The sequence below is a fragment of the Berghia stephanieae genome, chromosome 1, assembly GCF_034508935.2.
Source record: "Berghia stephanieae isolate SIO BIC M18660-M18661 chromosome 1, UCSD_Bste_1.3, whole genome shotgun sequence".
Taxonomy (NCBI): Eukaryota; Metazoa; Mollusca; class Gastropoda; order Nudibranchia; family Aeolidiidae; genus Berghia; species Berghia stephanieae.
Window position 1 is genome coordinate 122,868,277 of NC_088360.1, and position 16,282 is coordinate 122,884,558.

Genomic DNA, 16,282 nt, shown 5'->3' on the forward strand with positions numbered 1-16,282 from the left:
CACACACACACACACACATACACATATACATGTTTGTGTGGGGGGAGGGGTGTGCGCGCGCGTGTGTGTGTGTGTGTGTTGTGTGTTTGTATATTTATATCACTTTGCTTAGAAACGGTTTGTGCGATTTGTTTAATTCGCCTTATAAGGACATTCGTCTATTTACCTGCTTCATTGTTTTTTGTTGTTTTGTTGTTGTTTTTTCCATGAACCCATTATAACTGAAACGATGTATTTGATAACTTCAAACAATATTATTCATTTAGTCATTTGTTTGTAGATTTGCATTTCAATCTATATAAACTAGGTAGAATTTTTCCAGATATTTCTAATACTTTTCCTAGTCATGACATGCTAAATATTTATTTAAATAAAGTTAAGACAAAATTTGGAGTTGTACAATATTATTGAAACATATCAATACAATTTCGAGTACCGAAATATTTTCGCAACAATGAGTGATCTATTTTATTTTATTTATTTTAAATACTTTTCTTTTTATATTGGCATTTATATTTATATATATATATACATCCATTTATTTTTATGATATAATAGATATATCCTTTTGTGTTCGTCATATCAAAGCATTGAAAGGATACATTCCTAATTTAAGTCTTTAGCCATATTGTGTTATGTTATCCTATTTTATATATTTATTTATTTATACATTTATTTATACATTTATTTATTTGTTTATTTATATATTATTTTTTTAATTGATTTATGTATTCATATGATATCATTTAAAGCAAGCCACAGCTTTTCAATCCTATGTATACGACGTGTTCATATATGCAGGTCTCACATCCAAACGCAATTATGGGCCTAGTTTAGCATTGTTGTAACGGACAATTTTTTGCGTCATTTTTTTTTTTAGATTTTCATTACCCATTACAACAATGAGCTCATGATGATTGAGTTATCAGACCTGCAAATAAATGCACGTCGTATGTATACATTTCACATAATATGTGATCTATCGTCACAAATCGGTATCGTGCCGGGATAAGTCCCATGCTATGTGGATGCATATTTACAAGTCTGACGTCCGTCCGAAAGCAATTACGGGCCGAAAAGCAATAAATTTGATAAATTGCCTAAAACAAACCGTTAAACCTTGTACATGAAATAACGCATTTAATATCAAAATGGCCGATGAAATATGTGACCAATCGTTTCGAAACGGAATTTTGTCCGGATGAACCTAATGGCTAATTATTTTTTTTTCAAGTAAAGCTTATACTTATAACATTGGTGTTAAAATTAATGCCTTCATTCAGGAATATGAATTTTGTTTCGTATACTGTAAAAAAAAAAGATAATTGAATTTCCAAATGTTGGTCATTTCAACTTTAAACTTATATTCCTTTGAGGATCTCGATAGCTCGGTTAGTAGAGCACTTGCTTCACAAGCCAGTGGACAGAGAAATCGATCCCGAGTGAAGTCGAGATTATTTTTTTTTCTGACCGCCCTAGCCCTATTCATCTAGCTCTCATTGGGTAGCTGAGTCTATTAAATCTGACAGAAAGTATTTTCAATAGACAAGCGTTCTTCTATATTAAGGGTTACAAGCAATTGCTGTCGTCTGTTTCACGTTATAGAAACCGGGATAAACTCCGGCTCCATGGGCCAAATGGTTCTGAAGTTTAAGTTTCCTTTATTGAGGTTAATCCGATATAATACCAGATTTGACACAATGAGTCACATATTCATGTTTTATTGCTTTTCATATTCAATAAATGTGATAATAACATTACCTCGTACCCCAATTCCGAATTGGGTTACAAATGAAGAATCACTTTCGTGACTGTCAGTTCACGTTCGACTATCAAGAAGGCTGGACGCGTCTTGTTTTGTCTATTTAATGCAAACCGTTGTGTTATTTTTTCCTTATTTTTATTGGATTTTTAATCTATTATTAATAGACCTGTGACATACCAATTTCGAATTATAATGTATAGCACTTGTAGCACTAATGTTATGCTCAATGCGCTCTATCAGATAAATTGAAAATGCTTTTTGTCTTAACCATAATTTATAAGTGCATGGATATAAATTGTTTGCTGGCATTGTGAATAATATGGTTTTATGATTTTGTGCAGATGGAGCCCCCGAACCTCCCATCATAGATAGTGTGACAGCCATCAGTCCTACGGAGTTAAATATTACCTGGATACAGATCCGTCCCGACATCCCCATTATCACCACTGTGGTCTACATCACCGACAAAGGTCAGTAGACATAACGCTGATTTCGTCGTCGCCTTCATCGTCATCATCATCATCATCATCATCATCATCATCTTCATCATTGTCACCATTATCGTCGTCATTATCATCATCGTCGTCATCATCATCGTCACTATCATCTTCATCATCATCATCATCATCATCATCATCATCATCATCATCATCAGTAAATTCATATTATCTTCAATAACACCATAGCGCCACTTACACCATCACCTTTATCATCTTCTTAATCTTCGTCACATTATACTCACATAAGTTTGGTGACTGAATCAAGTAAAATTGAGCATGATTAATTTACTGCATGTGTGACAAAAACTCAAAATATATCCCGGCTTTGGAGCCTTTGAGTTTGGCACTTTTCTTGCACTACCCCTCCCCTCCCCACCCCCTCCCCCCACACACACACACACTTGACTCTTTCTAAATTGAGTACTTCTTTACATAATGTACGAGTAAGAGTTTTACCACAACAAAGAAAGAAGGCCAGCCTTACAAGCCACTTCTTCAATGATTTCTCCCCTAAAGTTTGCTGCGAGAGTTGATAAAGCATTAAGCATTGTGAAATACATTGAGTCTGGTAATAAATATGTCAATGTGTTGTAATAAATAAGCATCTTTAATGCTATTTACTATCATCCTGACTACTTTTATCATGATTTCAGTGTCAATTTCATCACCACTATCCTGTGGGTCGATGATTCAAGAGTTGCTCCGTTCCGATATCACTAGCAGTAGACCTTCAGATTCATTTCGCCCATAAACCGAATTTTAAACCCCATAAATTATATAGCGTGAAACGGACAACATCAATTGCGTGACGCCCTTAGGATAGAATGCTTGTCTATCGCAAAGTACTCACTGCCAGATCTAAAAAGACCTAGTTATCCAATCACTGTTGGGTGAACAGGTGGATCGGGAAAGAAAAAAGAATCTCGACTTGACTCGGGATTGATCTTTGCATGTGAAGTGAGTGCTCTACCAACTGAGCTATCGGGACCCCCAATCTTGACTACTTTTATCATAATCTCTTTATCATTTTCATCACCACTAACATGTTGATCTATGATTCAAGAATTTCTCTGAGATATCACAGAGTGCTGTTTATTTTTTCCTTACTATGTATTTATTATACTCTATTCTTTTATCGGTCGGCAGACTCCGGTACGGATCCAATTAGTCACTACACGAACTCACCAGGGAGTGCGATAGTCAGTAAACTAAGACCTAACACAACCTACGATATTGTCCTGAAGAGTTTTAACAGCCAGGGCCCAAGTGCAGCCTCTAATGTGGTCAGAATTAAAACCAAACCAGTCGGTAAGAAACATAATAATATAATATCGTTAATAGCTCTGCAAAAGCTTGTCTGTGATAATACCCAATTGTAAAGCTAACTTCGATTGCTGTTATTTGTTTGTTTGTTGTTTTGTTGTTGTTGTGTTTTTGTTTGTTTGTTTTGTTTTTGTTTTGTTTTCAATTTTGTTTGGGGTTTGATTGTTTTTTCGGTTTTGTTGTCGGTTTTTTTGTAGGAGTTTTATTGTTGTTTTTTTTTTTGTTTGTTTGTTTGTTTGTTTGTTTTGTTTTTTTTTGGGGGGGGGGTGCTACTATTTCTAAGTTTCTTGAAACTGTGGACTTTAAAAAAGCAAATCAGGTTTTAAAAAATAACAAAATACTTAAAAAGGAATGTTTTGGGATTAAAAACCTTCATTAGACGACATAGAAACCGAAACGTTCCTTCTTTGTTTTGTTTTTTTTGTTCGTTTCTTCAGTTGTTATATTCATATTTGTTTGAAAATAGTTTTTTACCTGTAGAATTCCAGCTCGTTGTTTTCTTTAGAAAATGCCTGGGCCTATCTTTATGTATTGGTAAAAGCAATACGTTCACACTGGCGCCAGAACAGTTTGATTTGATTTCGGATATTTATATGGCTTACCAAATGTATAAAATGACAGTTACATCTGATGTGAATAACGCATGTGTCAGATCAAGTACCGTTGAATGGTGAAACTTTGCCCCGAACGAAAGGAAACTTCACCCCTGTGGAGCTGGAATATTTTAAATCCTTATCAGCCTTGTTGTCTTATTTTACCAGTTAAAAAAGACTGGATTTCTTATCAAGGGAAATAACTGCGACAAAAATAGAAGTGCTCTAATTTGATCCAGTTCCTCGTTGAGGCAAAGTTGTCCCATTTGATGGTAGTAAAATCGCCCCACTCCGAGACATGTTTGGTGTTGTGACAATTGGATTTTTAATGGAATAAGATTTAGTTATATGTTGTTGAATTGTTTGTACTTCCACCGAGTTAGATGATATCAATATCAATTTATTTTGTAGTGAGCTTGCTTGTTTTAAACACATCAATTGATTTTGTAACATAACCTGAATTGATTTGTGGTGCACAATAATGGCAACTTTCCACATTAAAACAATGCGCTTGGAAAATGTAACTGCATTCTAATTTGGTGTTTTATTTGATTTCCAATCCCATTTTAAAGAATAATAAACATCAATACCTTTTATATTTATTCTTAATTTGATTTAAACTTAGATGATTTTAGATGCTTTTGAAATGTGAATATAATTTCCGATAAAATCTGTCAAAATTAGGTTATCATATAAAATTAATATGCAGAACCAATAGGCAATATTTAACCCTCTTATCAAGACCAGGAAGATCGTCACACTCGAGTTTATTTCTTTGGGATCTATCTCTCTAAAAGGCTCCATACACGCACGGTTTTGATAGGCGTCCGAACCACGATCAGGCAAACCGGGGTGAAAACGCAATGTGTGTGGCCAAATACCTGGCCGATAAACCTAGGTACGGTCGATCGACCCGCACAGCCCGCTTTGCTTAATATTTTTCGAGGCGATCGGCGATCGGGGGCGTGGCAGTATAAAAAATTGGACAATTTTTTTCGGATTTTCGCTGTTTTGACGTCAGATTCGTGATCAGCGTCGAATTTACAATAGGTTTGATACCAAGAACTATGTTTTTACTCCAAAAATTGATGAAATTAGAAATAAATTTTAATTAATATTGAGGCTATGTGGCCGACAGAAAAGTGCCCCTCCCTGTTTTGTGATGGATCAAGTGGTATGACTCTCGCTTTCGGATCGGAAGGTTCAGGTTTCGAGACCCGCTCTGAGTGGCGCAGAGTTGAGTCCTTGGAAAAGGCTCTTTACTCACATTCTCTCACCGTACTCAGGTGTAAAATGAGAACATGGCCGTTCGTTGTCTTTGTTGGGAAAAAATGTCACATCGCCTGACAGGCGTCATGTCTCGTCTTTCAAGTCTAATATTGCTGTTGCCTTGGGACCCCTTGTAAAGCGCTTTGAGCACGTGGATATTGCGCCAAATAAATGCTGTGTTATTATTTTTTTTTTAAATAATATTTTTATAAATGTTGCGCCAGGAAGAGGTAGATGGCAAAAGTTTCGTTCTTGTTCATCGTAAAACTTATAAAGGATTTCATACAAAATAAAAAATAGTTTTCATAATTTTCAATGTAATGATATAATAATATGCCAGTTCTTTTTTTTTTTTTCCTCCTCACCCGTTGACGCGACATGACGGTCGACCTTGACACAGACATTTGGGATTGGCAGATGCCAAAAAGCCTTGGAATGGGGTGGGCATTGTAACCTTGAATTATAATCTACAAACAACGCCCCCCCCCCCCCCCCCCCCCCAAAAAAAAAAAAAAGAAAAAGAAAAGAGCTGTGTGCGTGTGTGTGGTGGTGGTGGTGGTGGGGGGGGGGGGGGGGTGCGAATGCGAGTAGTCCCGAGGAGTACCCGTTTAACCTGCCACGGGAACACTGTCGATTTGTTTTATAAATAATATAATAATAATAATAATAATAATAATAATATAATAATAATAATAATAATAATAATAATAATAATAATAATGAATAATAATATAATAATAATAATAATAATAATAATAATAATAATAATAATAATAATAATAATAATAATAATAATAATAATAATAATAATAATAATAATGACGATAAATAAAAAATCTTTATTGTCCACAAAATGGAAAAATTTCCGTGGTCTACGTTGCTTTTAAACTTAAATCGGATTGCAAATGTATTGATATTATGCGTATTGGAAAAATACTCACGACATCTCCATCGGGTATAACATATTAACACACAAAACTGCAAACGCGAACGTTCATTGTCTGATTGATATAACTTAGTGATAAGTTAATTATAAAATGCTGTCTAAAAGCAATAACAACGGGTTGACTAACGTCAAATTCATTCCTTCTATTGATGCTCTGTGTTAAATTAAAATACTCACAAAGTCCGCCAGCCATAAATATCACTCCAGCCCAAAGATCTACATGGAACCTTGAACGTTATAGTCTGATATATTTTAATGAGAACTAATCATAAAAATGGGTGTCAAAAAACAATAACAATGAGATGAGTGACGTCAATTTGGTTCCTTCTATAAATATCCAAGAACTTTACTCACTCCATCCGCTCTCTCCTCCTTCAATACATATGAATCTATTCTCTCATCACTTTTTTGTGCGGCTATGCATGTGATCTTGTGAAATGACACTCGCCTTTGGATCGGACGGTACTGGATTCGAGTCCCGCTCTGAGTGGCGCATAATTGAGTCCTTGGAAAAGGCTCTTTACTCGCATTCTCTCACCTTGTTCACTGTTAAAATGAGTACCTCGCTGTTTACAGCGTCGTCTCTGTCGGGAAACAATTGCAATATCGCTTAACAGTCATGTCTCGTCTAACATGTTTTTATGTTGGCCAAAGACCCTTATAAAGTGATTTGAGCACCTTTATTGAATATAGCGGTATATATAGCGCAAGTAAATTTTTCTCTCTTTCTCTTTCTCTCTCTCCCTCTCTCTCTTCTCTCTCTCTCTCTCTCTCTCTCTCTCTCTCTCTCTCTCTCTCTCTCTCTCTCTCTCTCTCTCTCGACATGTTAGATTATTATAGCTATTGCTACATATGATGCGAATATCTTGGACGGTTATTGATGCTATGAGTTTAGGTAAAATGCTCGCAACATCCACCAGTCGGAAATAACGTACCGTCATACAAAACTACGAGTAACCTTGAACGTTAAAAGTCTGATTGATATAATTTAGTGAGAACTAATTACCAAAATGACTGCCTTAATACAATAACAAAGAGTGGAATGATGTCAATTTCGTTCCTTCAACAGTCTAATTGATATAATTTAGTGAGAAGTAATCACTATTGTGGCAAGACGAAAGATAGAATAACAGACAGTAACTGGGATCGGTTCTGTCGGCCACATAGCCTCACTATTAATTAAAATTTATTTCTAATTTCACCAATTTTTGGAGTAAACACACAGTTCTTAGTATCAAACCTATTGTAAATTTGACGCTGATCACGAATCCGACGTGAAAACAGCGAAAATCCGAAAAAAATTGTCCACTTTTTTATACTGCCACGCCCCCGATCGCCGATCGCCTAAAAAAAATATCTCCCCGTATGTGGGCAAAAATCATCTGCGATAAACGCAGGGATGGGGTCAAAGCGATAGGTCATCCGTCCCGCTACCAGCGGATGTCGGCGTCTATGGGGGGCTTAACACATCAAATTATTTGAAGAAGGGAGGGGTGGGGTTATACATGGTGTGTCCTTGTTCTTCTTGAGATTTTTGTGGATGGGTTTGACTTTTCTGAAAAAGTGTCTGGTAGGGAGAGAGTTAAATGTTTCATAAGACAATTTTGCACTTGTGATTATCAAGATTTTAGAATACTGCCAACAATTCGCAGACTTCCGTTACATAGTAACAACGCAATGAGTATATCAAGGCATTTTAAAAAGCAAAAGACATAATTTCGAAGAATATTTTATTTGTAAGTAGGCATAAATACTTAAGTTTTGATAAATAAAAGTCTTTCTGCATTGTTTTGTTCTGAAACTGAGTCTTTGATGATCGGTCTGCCTAATTGCCATATTAACACTGACGTAACTGTGGAAGAGAGTCGTGATGAAAGAAGTGTCCTGTCTTACTAAACACCCCCAAAAATGCACTGCTCATTTCAGCAACGAGTACGGCAACTTCAAGAACCACAGTCAAATCTTTGCTGACAACTAAAAAGGATCCAAAATCTTATGCTGTCCCTTCTACCCGTCCCACCATATTTACAACAACCGCAACAATCCCCTATAAAGTCGTGGTTGAAAAAAGTGCAATAACTTTCCCATCAGTTACCTCAAAATTAGGAAAAACGTATTCCAATGGGATCACGCAATCCAGCATTGTACTTGTAAACGAGGAAGATAGAAGTGAAGGTGTTGGATCAACGGTATCTGGAATTTCTTCAAGTCCCTCCAGCAGTCTCAGTTATGTCAGTGTTGACTCAAATACTTCAGGTAGTCATCACTGCATGGCCCTGACTGCAGCAATCGATGCAAGTTTTAACTCAATTAGATTTCATCTCACGTGATTACTGAGTTGACATGTGTGCATCATGTATCACATTTTCTTCATACATTATTTTTGTCCAGCCACCGTGTGCAGATTTTAAATTGTTGTCCAACAATCTGTACTCCGTGCAGATTTTAACAAACACCAATGCTTTGATGGCAGCATGTAGGTTAATTTTTAACACTCTCATTAAAATATCTCTGAATGCTATAGGTTTAATATGAAGCAAAGAATGGCTTAATGGGCACAATTTCCCTATCAAAGTATAACGTTGGCACCTATAGGTAACACTTGTCTTAGCATTTGAATTTCATTATAAATGAGAATTAATTACCAACTCATGCATAATATCTCCATGTGCGACTTTTTCTTGTGACCCATACTGTCTGCACGCCTTTTTAAATTACATTTTTATGTTCATTGCAACACATTACTTTTTATCACTGAAAATATTGGAATTATTTTACACCAATAAGCATGACATTATGTTTTTGTATAAAATAGATTTTATTTTCATTGTGTCTGTATGTTTGTATGATCCTTGTGGTTATTCTTTAGAATAATGTAAATTAAGGTACCTGTCCCGATGTAAATATCACCCTAATTTTGTACTTTCCCATGCTTCGTTCTTGTAAAGAGCCACCGCCCATTTACATCAAGGTCAGGGGTAGCAACCCATCAAAAGATCACAGTTCCAAAGTAACGGACGATACAAGTAACTTACCTTTGTCACCTGGACTGATGAGCCAAACAAGTTTGAAAAAAGATGAAAATTCCGATCATCAAAGTTTTGAGACAACCACTCTACAACCAATAATATCTGAAATCACAGACAATGACATGATATCAACACATGTACCCTTAACTACTCCCGGAAAGAGGCCTGAGACAGAAGGCACCGCATACAAACGACCGTCTGAAGTCGAAAGTCACAAGCTTAAGTATGATAACACGCTGTATGAACCTAAGTTTTCTGGTGCTCAAATAAAGACACCATCAAATAAAACTAACACTTCCATTGCTAGAACGATCCCAGAATACATCCCTATTATATCAGAATCAACATTGGTAATCAAGGATGACAAAGATATTTCAGAGAAGAGAGTCAACAACGGAAGTGGATTAGAAGAAGTAATGCCTCAAGTAAACTGGATTCTGAATCTGTCGTCCCTTATTGAGAAAGACATGAAGATAAAAGGAGAAAATGAGCCGAGAACCTCAAACCAAATTATCATTTCACCAACACCGTCCCATGTCCATCAACACAGACCAATAGACGGTAGTAAGTCTCATTTCATACCTCAGCCTCCCAAAATTATAAAGGCTCTTTTCCAAACCTTTTATTCTGGAATGTCACAATTTACTCGCCGCTGTGTAGTTTAGATGTGTCAATGTTTCTAATGCTAACGCGATTGATACGCGGGAAGCTTTCATGGCCTTACAAACATGCCTCATCATGCTTTGTATAATTTGTAGTTATTAAATGCGTGTTTTTCAAATGAATTTCTTTATTTCAATACATTACAATTTTAAAAATTGCTTTTGTTTTGTAGTTCCAGTAATTTCCATTGTTCTATTTGATTTTTAGCATTAACATTAAATAGATAACCCCCCCCCCCCCCCCCTCAAAAAAAAGAAAATCATCTTATCTAGCCTAATTTGCAAAAAAAACTTAATTGCTTTAAGTTTCTTTTTCATCTTGTCTAATATTTTATAATAATATTTTTTCTACATGTTTATATGTTTATGTAACTTGTCATCCACTTCATGCTAATATGTTCCACTGTTTTATGCATAGTTGCCTCATACTCACAACAACCCTGAAATAAATTATTTAACTCTACAATCAAAGCTAACTGTTTCTGTGTTTGTTTGCAAGCTTATGTCAGGGTAAAATACAAGTTTGACACTGGGCAAATCTTCGAAATATTATTTTAATCATCCATCCCAATACCAGTTCTGCAAATTGACCGGATTGTGTCATGAGGAACTTGTCTGCTAATCAGCTGACATGTGACGTTACTACTGACATGATGAGGCTTTGTGTTCTTAAAAATAGGGGGAGACAAAAAAAATTAGGTCAATGATTCAGTTCTTAGATAGGTTGCAGTTACATAGCTGTCAGTATAGTTAAATTGTCCATTAAGATATTGTGTTACTGATTCCAAATAATATCATCTATGCATGGTTTCCTTTTCTACTCCATTGCCTACATTGCACCACTTGCTATCGGATTAGCCAATTATTTGTATTCCATGGCCAAACCCAATCATAAACGTGTATACTCTCTCTCTCTCTCTCTCTCTCTCTCTCTCTCTCTCTCTCTCTCTCTCTCTCTGTGTGTGTGGTGTGTGTGTTGTGGTGTATGTCTTGTATCTCTCTCTCTCTCTCTCTCTCTCTCTCTCTCTCTCTCTCTCTCTCTCTCTCTCTCTCTGTGTGTGTGTGTGTGTGTGTGTTTGTGTGTGTATGTCTTTGTATCTCTCTCTCTCTCTCTCTCTCTCTCTCTCTCTCTATATATATATATATATATATATATATATATATATATATATATATATATATAATATATATATATTATATATATATATATATATATATATATATATATATATTATTCTTTCTTTCTTCCTTTCTCTTTTCTCTTTACTCTCTTTATCTGTTCGATTGTTTTCAAGGCATTCATTTTCCTTGTTACATGCATCATCGATAACCCCAAAAATAGATATTATTTTTAAACTCATTTCTTGCATTAATAAAGCACCCTATATCATTGCACCATGTGCATTATCTCCATTGTTATGATGCAATTAACAGTTTTTGTTGCTTTATTTATCTTATTCCATCGTGGATTTTACTCACCTTTCTAATGAACATTTAATTCGATTCTGTATTACCTATTTCAAATGACTTAACTTAAATACTTATTAAAAGTAGTAATTAATAGTGTAAGTTAATATCTTCAAAGTGATGTATAAGCTTTGTTCTTTATAACATAACCTTGCCATTTTTGGTTTTGTTCCGTTTTAGCAAAGAATGACGTGTTATGAATTGATCGACTTCTTTCATTCTAGTCAGTTGTAGACATAAAAAATTGACTTTTGTTCAGCATGAATTTATTTCTAGTATCAGTCTTATATAGCTAATTTTAGGCCCTCATCACTCAGGTACAAATAAACTACTGAAATAATATTATGTCTACACCCGCAATAAACTTTTGATAGTTTGTGGATTTGTTTCTGGTCACGAATCAACTATTACTAAGTAAAATGCTGATTGTCACTAGAGAATGCTCAAAATTGTGGCCAGCTCAAGAGTTCAGACATTTGAGAAAATTATGTAGTGTGTTTTCATTTCGTATTTAATAAAAATGCATGCATGGACTTCTTTAACTATGTGTTTCATCAACTCTCAATGCTTTCAGGCAGTTTCTAATATTAAATCTTAAACATAGTGATTCAAACACATTAGATAGGAAAATAATTTATAATAGTTGGAATAATAATGGTAGTTTTACATTTGATCCCATCTTTCGTATGCTATTGGGTATTAGAGAAGGGTCTCTCATACGTACCGTGTAATTTCTGTTTTGACAATTTCACGACGGAACTTAATTTCATTCAAATTATAATTCTCCCATTACTTATCCTATTACAAGTCCAGACCTTACTGTTTTCACCAAAAAACAGGAATAGTGGTAAAATATGATGTCTAATTAGAGTAAAATCGAACCCCTCATTGAAACGGCTAATTCTATTTTAATCACACATGATTGGATGAGGCAAAGATACAACTCTGTTGTTGAAAAATAAATTGTGTTTTATTTTCATTTCAATGTTTATACTTATTACTTACTACTAGTTGTTTTGCATTTTGTCCTACTTTTTTGCATTGCTTTTCTTATTTTCAGAAATGCCAACTACTCTTATTTCTTTCATATCATGTGTCAAGTTTTGTTTTGTTTTGTTTATGACTACAAAGCAGTATTACATAAGACAATGTATTCGTATTTAGTCAAACCAGTGATGAAGTGAATGGCAGAGAAGTATTACAGAGCCTTGAAAACAATATTACTGTTATCTTTTGGTTGACTGCCTCAAACACTTATCATTCATGTTTTAAAACTGGTTGTTCCAAAAAAAAAAAAATTCAAATTCATTTCAAATGGTCTATTTATTTATTTTTATTTGTCGTTTATTTCACATTTTATTTAATTATTTGCAACGTGCCCTCTTTTAATGATTGAAATTTACTCACTCGCATTAATACTTATTAAAAGCCCCTTTGTTTGGCTTTCTATATCTAATAACTAGAATATTTTTCTATCTTTTTCAATTCAGTTCTAACTACTACCACAACTACCACCACCACCACCACCACAACAACAACGACAACACCTACAACATCTACATCAACGGAAACCACCAAATCAACGTCGCCGGCGCCAGCATCAGATGCCACCATTGTGATCAATGGCAATGGAAAACCTGTCACAGCCAAACCTAAACAACCCAACAATGGGACAGACTCTAAAAAGGGCCAGAATGGACGAGGAAGAAAGTTTTGTCCCGAGAGAAATGTGCGCGGGGTTATCTATACCAAACTGGTACCAGGTGGGAGAGCAAACGCCATGTGTCCCAAACCACTGACAGGTACATTTTAATGTTTCACTTTTTCTGCTCTTAAATCAAGACGGGTTCTTCTGGTATTGTCTGTTGCTTTCCGTCGTTTACCTAAATATGACAGCTTGATTATTTTGTCAGGGGCCTTGGCAGTGAGGGTTGTCGGATAGATGTGAGCCTTGTTACATCACGGTTGGTGTTTGATCAATCAACTCATTTTAAAACAGTTTTACCTATGTCAGGGTGAATCCGATGCTTTAAAATGATTTTATAACAGCTAGCTTTCATAGATTCATTTGAAATCAATGTGTTAGCGTCTTTTTTTCTAAAAGGAGCTGAAAAAGTCTGTATGAAACAATGCCAGACAAAGCAAGAGAGAAAAATGCAAGAAAAAAGCCAGTCACTGGCGTCTTTTCCAAAGAGTAGTTATTGTCATATATTACTGTCGGCTTAATACTATAGAGAGCAGGAAAAAATGGTTTGCTCTTTATGTCTCTTACGGTCTATTTTTTTGTTTGTGTTTGGATAATGTGTCCATTGGAATTGGACAATTTGTATTATATTAAATATAATATGCTTTTACAGGTTTCACCACCTGGGAGTGTCTTCGGAATGGTCGATGGAATCCAAGTGGCCCTGACTACAGCGAATGTGTATCCCAATGGATGTTGCCGCTGGCTATGGAGATGAAAGACGTGGTATGTGTTACAAATTCGAGTCTACTTGATGGTGTACTCCTAACATAGTTGTCCAAAATAACATTGTTTTTGTGGTGATTTCCTGAAATTTACAATTAGTATTTTAGTAACTTAAGTTATTATGTTCAATTAACCTTTACCAACCAGTTTGCAATTATACTCTCACCATACAGTAAAACAACATTTTAAAATAATATCACATTAGATCATAATCTCTCTTCTTCTGGATGGGGTTCCTGACCTCCCAGAGTGGGTAAAGAGGTACATACTGTGTCTTCTATCCCCCTCTGTTTGTTTTCCAATATGCTTTTTGTCTCTGTCTTGGAATGAGATTACTTGGTTTTGTCCTGGCCCTGGCCGGATACCCTGGCTGGGAGGGAAACAGTCAGATGTATAAGAGTTTTGGGAGATGATTTTCCTTGTAAATCATCTTTCTGTTATGCACTGTATTATGTTTTGTTTATGTAGTATATATGAGTTGTAAACATTTGAGTGTATTCCTCTTAGTAGGGACCCATGCTTGTGTCTGGATGAGACTTTTAGGTGATCTCAAACTAAGTACAAAGATAGTGTGTTGTTGGAATCTACATCTGTTTCCTATTTGAACCAATTCCCCTTTGTCTTACTATTTCTTGGGTGCTTTAATTGTAATTCTAGAACTTTTTACTATCCCATTTTCTTCCTTTTACTGGCGCTGATATGACCTTAATGTGGTGCAAGCGCTCTAAAACCTTTAATAACAACAACAACAACAACACCAATCTTTCTTCTTTATTCATCTTTCTTTCTCACCACTCACTCTCTCTCTCTCTCTCTCTCTCTCTCTCTCTCTCTCTCTCTCTCTCTCTCTCTCTCTCTTCTCTCTCTCTCTCTCTCTCTTCTTCTCTCTTCTTCTTCTTCTCTTCTTCTTCTTCTTCTTCTTCTTCTTCTTTCTTCTTCTTCTTCTTCTTCTCTCTTCTTCTTCTTCTTCTTCTCTTCTTCTTCTTCTTCTTCTTCTTCTTCTTCTTCTTCTTCTTCTTCTTCTTCTTCTTTCTTCCTCTCTCTTCTTCTTCTTCTCTCTCTCTCTTCTCTCTTCTTCTCTCTCCTCTCTCTCTCTCTCTCTCTCTCTCTCTCTCTCTCTCTCTCTCTCTCTTTCTCTCTCTCTCTCTCTCTTTCTTTCTTTCTCTCTCTCTCCCTCTCTCTCTCTCTCTCTCTCTCTCTCTCTCTCTCTACCTATCTATCTATCTATCTCTCCTTGAATGATTTCCAGAGTCTTAAACTATCCTTAGATTCTATTTAACATTGTATTTTTTTTTTTTTAATGAAACTTATTCCATTAGGCTGAGGGCCAAGAAGACGCAGATGCAGCGGCTGTAATATTGAGTGAATTAATTGAGGAGAAGGAATTGAGTGGAGGGGATCTGAGACAAACTGCTATCGAATTCTTACCTATGCTCAAAAAAGGTATGATGAATCCAAAAAAGAACGAAGACAGGTTGACGAGGAGACGACGTATGAAGAAGTTCAAAAAGGTGAGAGTCGTTAAGCAGTGTGAGCATGCCTGGTGTATATTATTAGCATGAACTACTTAATCTAAAATTTAACTGAAGATTACAAAGAAAATGATTTATTTTCTTCTGAAGTTAAAGAAAAATAGTGAATCCTGGATGATATATTTTCCATCCTGTTTTTCATAAGGACTGACAGTTTTACTTTCGATGTTCTTCGTATATTTGGGAGTTTTTATTTGATTTGAATCTTATCCCCCCTTTAAGTTAGACTGTTTTTGTTTTGCTTTTTGTTTTTATGTGGTTTTGTTTTGTTTTTTGCTAGCTGCATTTAATCATGGCCATTTTTTGGAGAAAGAGATCTTTATTTTATTTTTGGCTTTGACTTGTAACAATACATGCTCTTTTAAACTCCTGCATGTGATCTACCGAATAAAACTATCCAAATGTAAGTTGATTGTTGGATGGGTTTTTTTCTTTGTTTGTCTGTTTGTTTGTTTGTATTTGGGGCTTTTTATTTTTGCATATTTTTTTTTATTTTTTTTTTAGTATTTGCAGGAAAGATAATCACTCTATAAGACATACAAAGAGACACCCATTCGAATTTGATTACAATGAAAGTCATTTGGTCCGAAACCAAGATGGAACTCTGCAGTAACATCAAATTAATCCATGAAATTTTATTTTTCTCCTACCATTGTTAAAAACTACAGAGGAAAACTAATGACAAGTCCATACTTCACACTAAAAATTGACTTTTAAAAGACCAAC

At 35.3% G+C, this 16,282-nt stretch overlaps 1 protein-coding gene across 21 annotated transcripts in view; it reads left to right on the top strand.

Annotated features, from left to right (window-relative positions):
* The window catches only part of LOC144962955 (adhesion G protein-coupled receptor L1-like), a 260,806-nt gene that overhangs the window by 219,970 nt on the left and 24,554 nt on the right, over positions 1 to 16,282 (top strand). For 11 of the 21 annotated variants that reach the window (XM_078896416.1, XM_078896408.1, XM_078896413.1 and 8 more), the window contains 6 exons: positions 2,107 to 2,235; positions 3,412 to 3,573; positions 9,345 to 9,989; positions 13,045 to 13,356; positions 13,912 to 14,024; positions 15,344 to 15,535. In XM_078896416.1, the coding sequence (XP_078752542.1) occupies positions 2,107 to 2,235; positions 3,412 to 3,573; positions 9,345 to 9,989; positions 13,045 to 13,356; positions 13,912 to 14,024; positions 15,344 to 15,535 (1,553 nt within the window). The remainder of the gene's footprint in view (positions 1 to 2,106; positions 2,236 to 3,411; positions 3,574 to 9,344; positions 9,990 to 13,044; positions 13,357 to 13,911; positions 14,025 to 15,343; positions 15,536 to 16,282) is intronic. The other 10 variants (XM_078896427.1, XM_078896420.1, XM_078896421.1 and 7 more) reach the window with 1 other exon arrangement.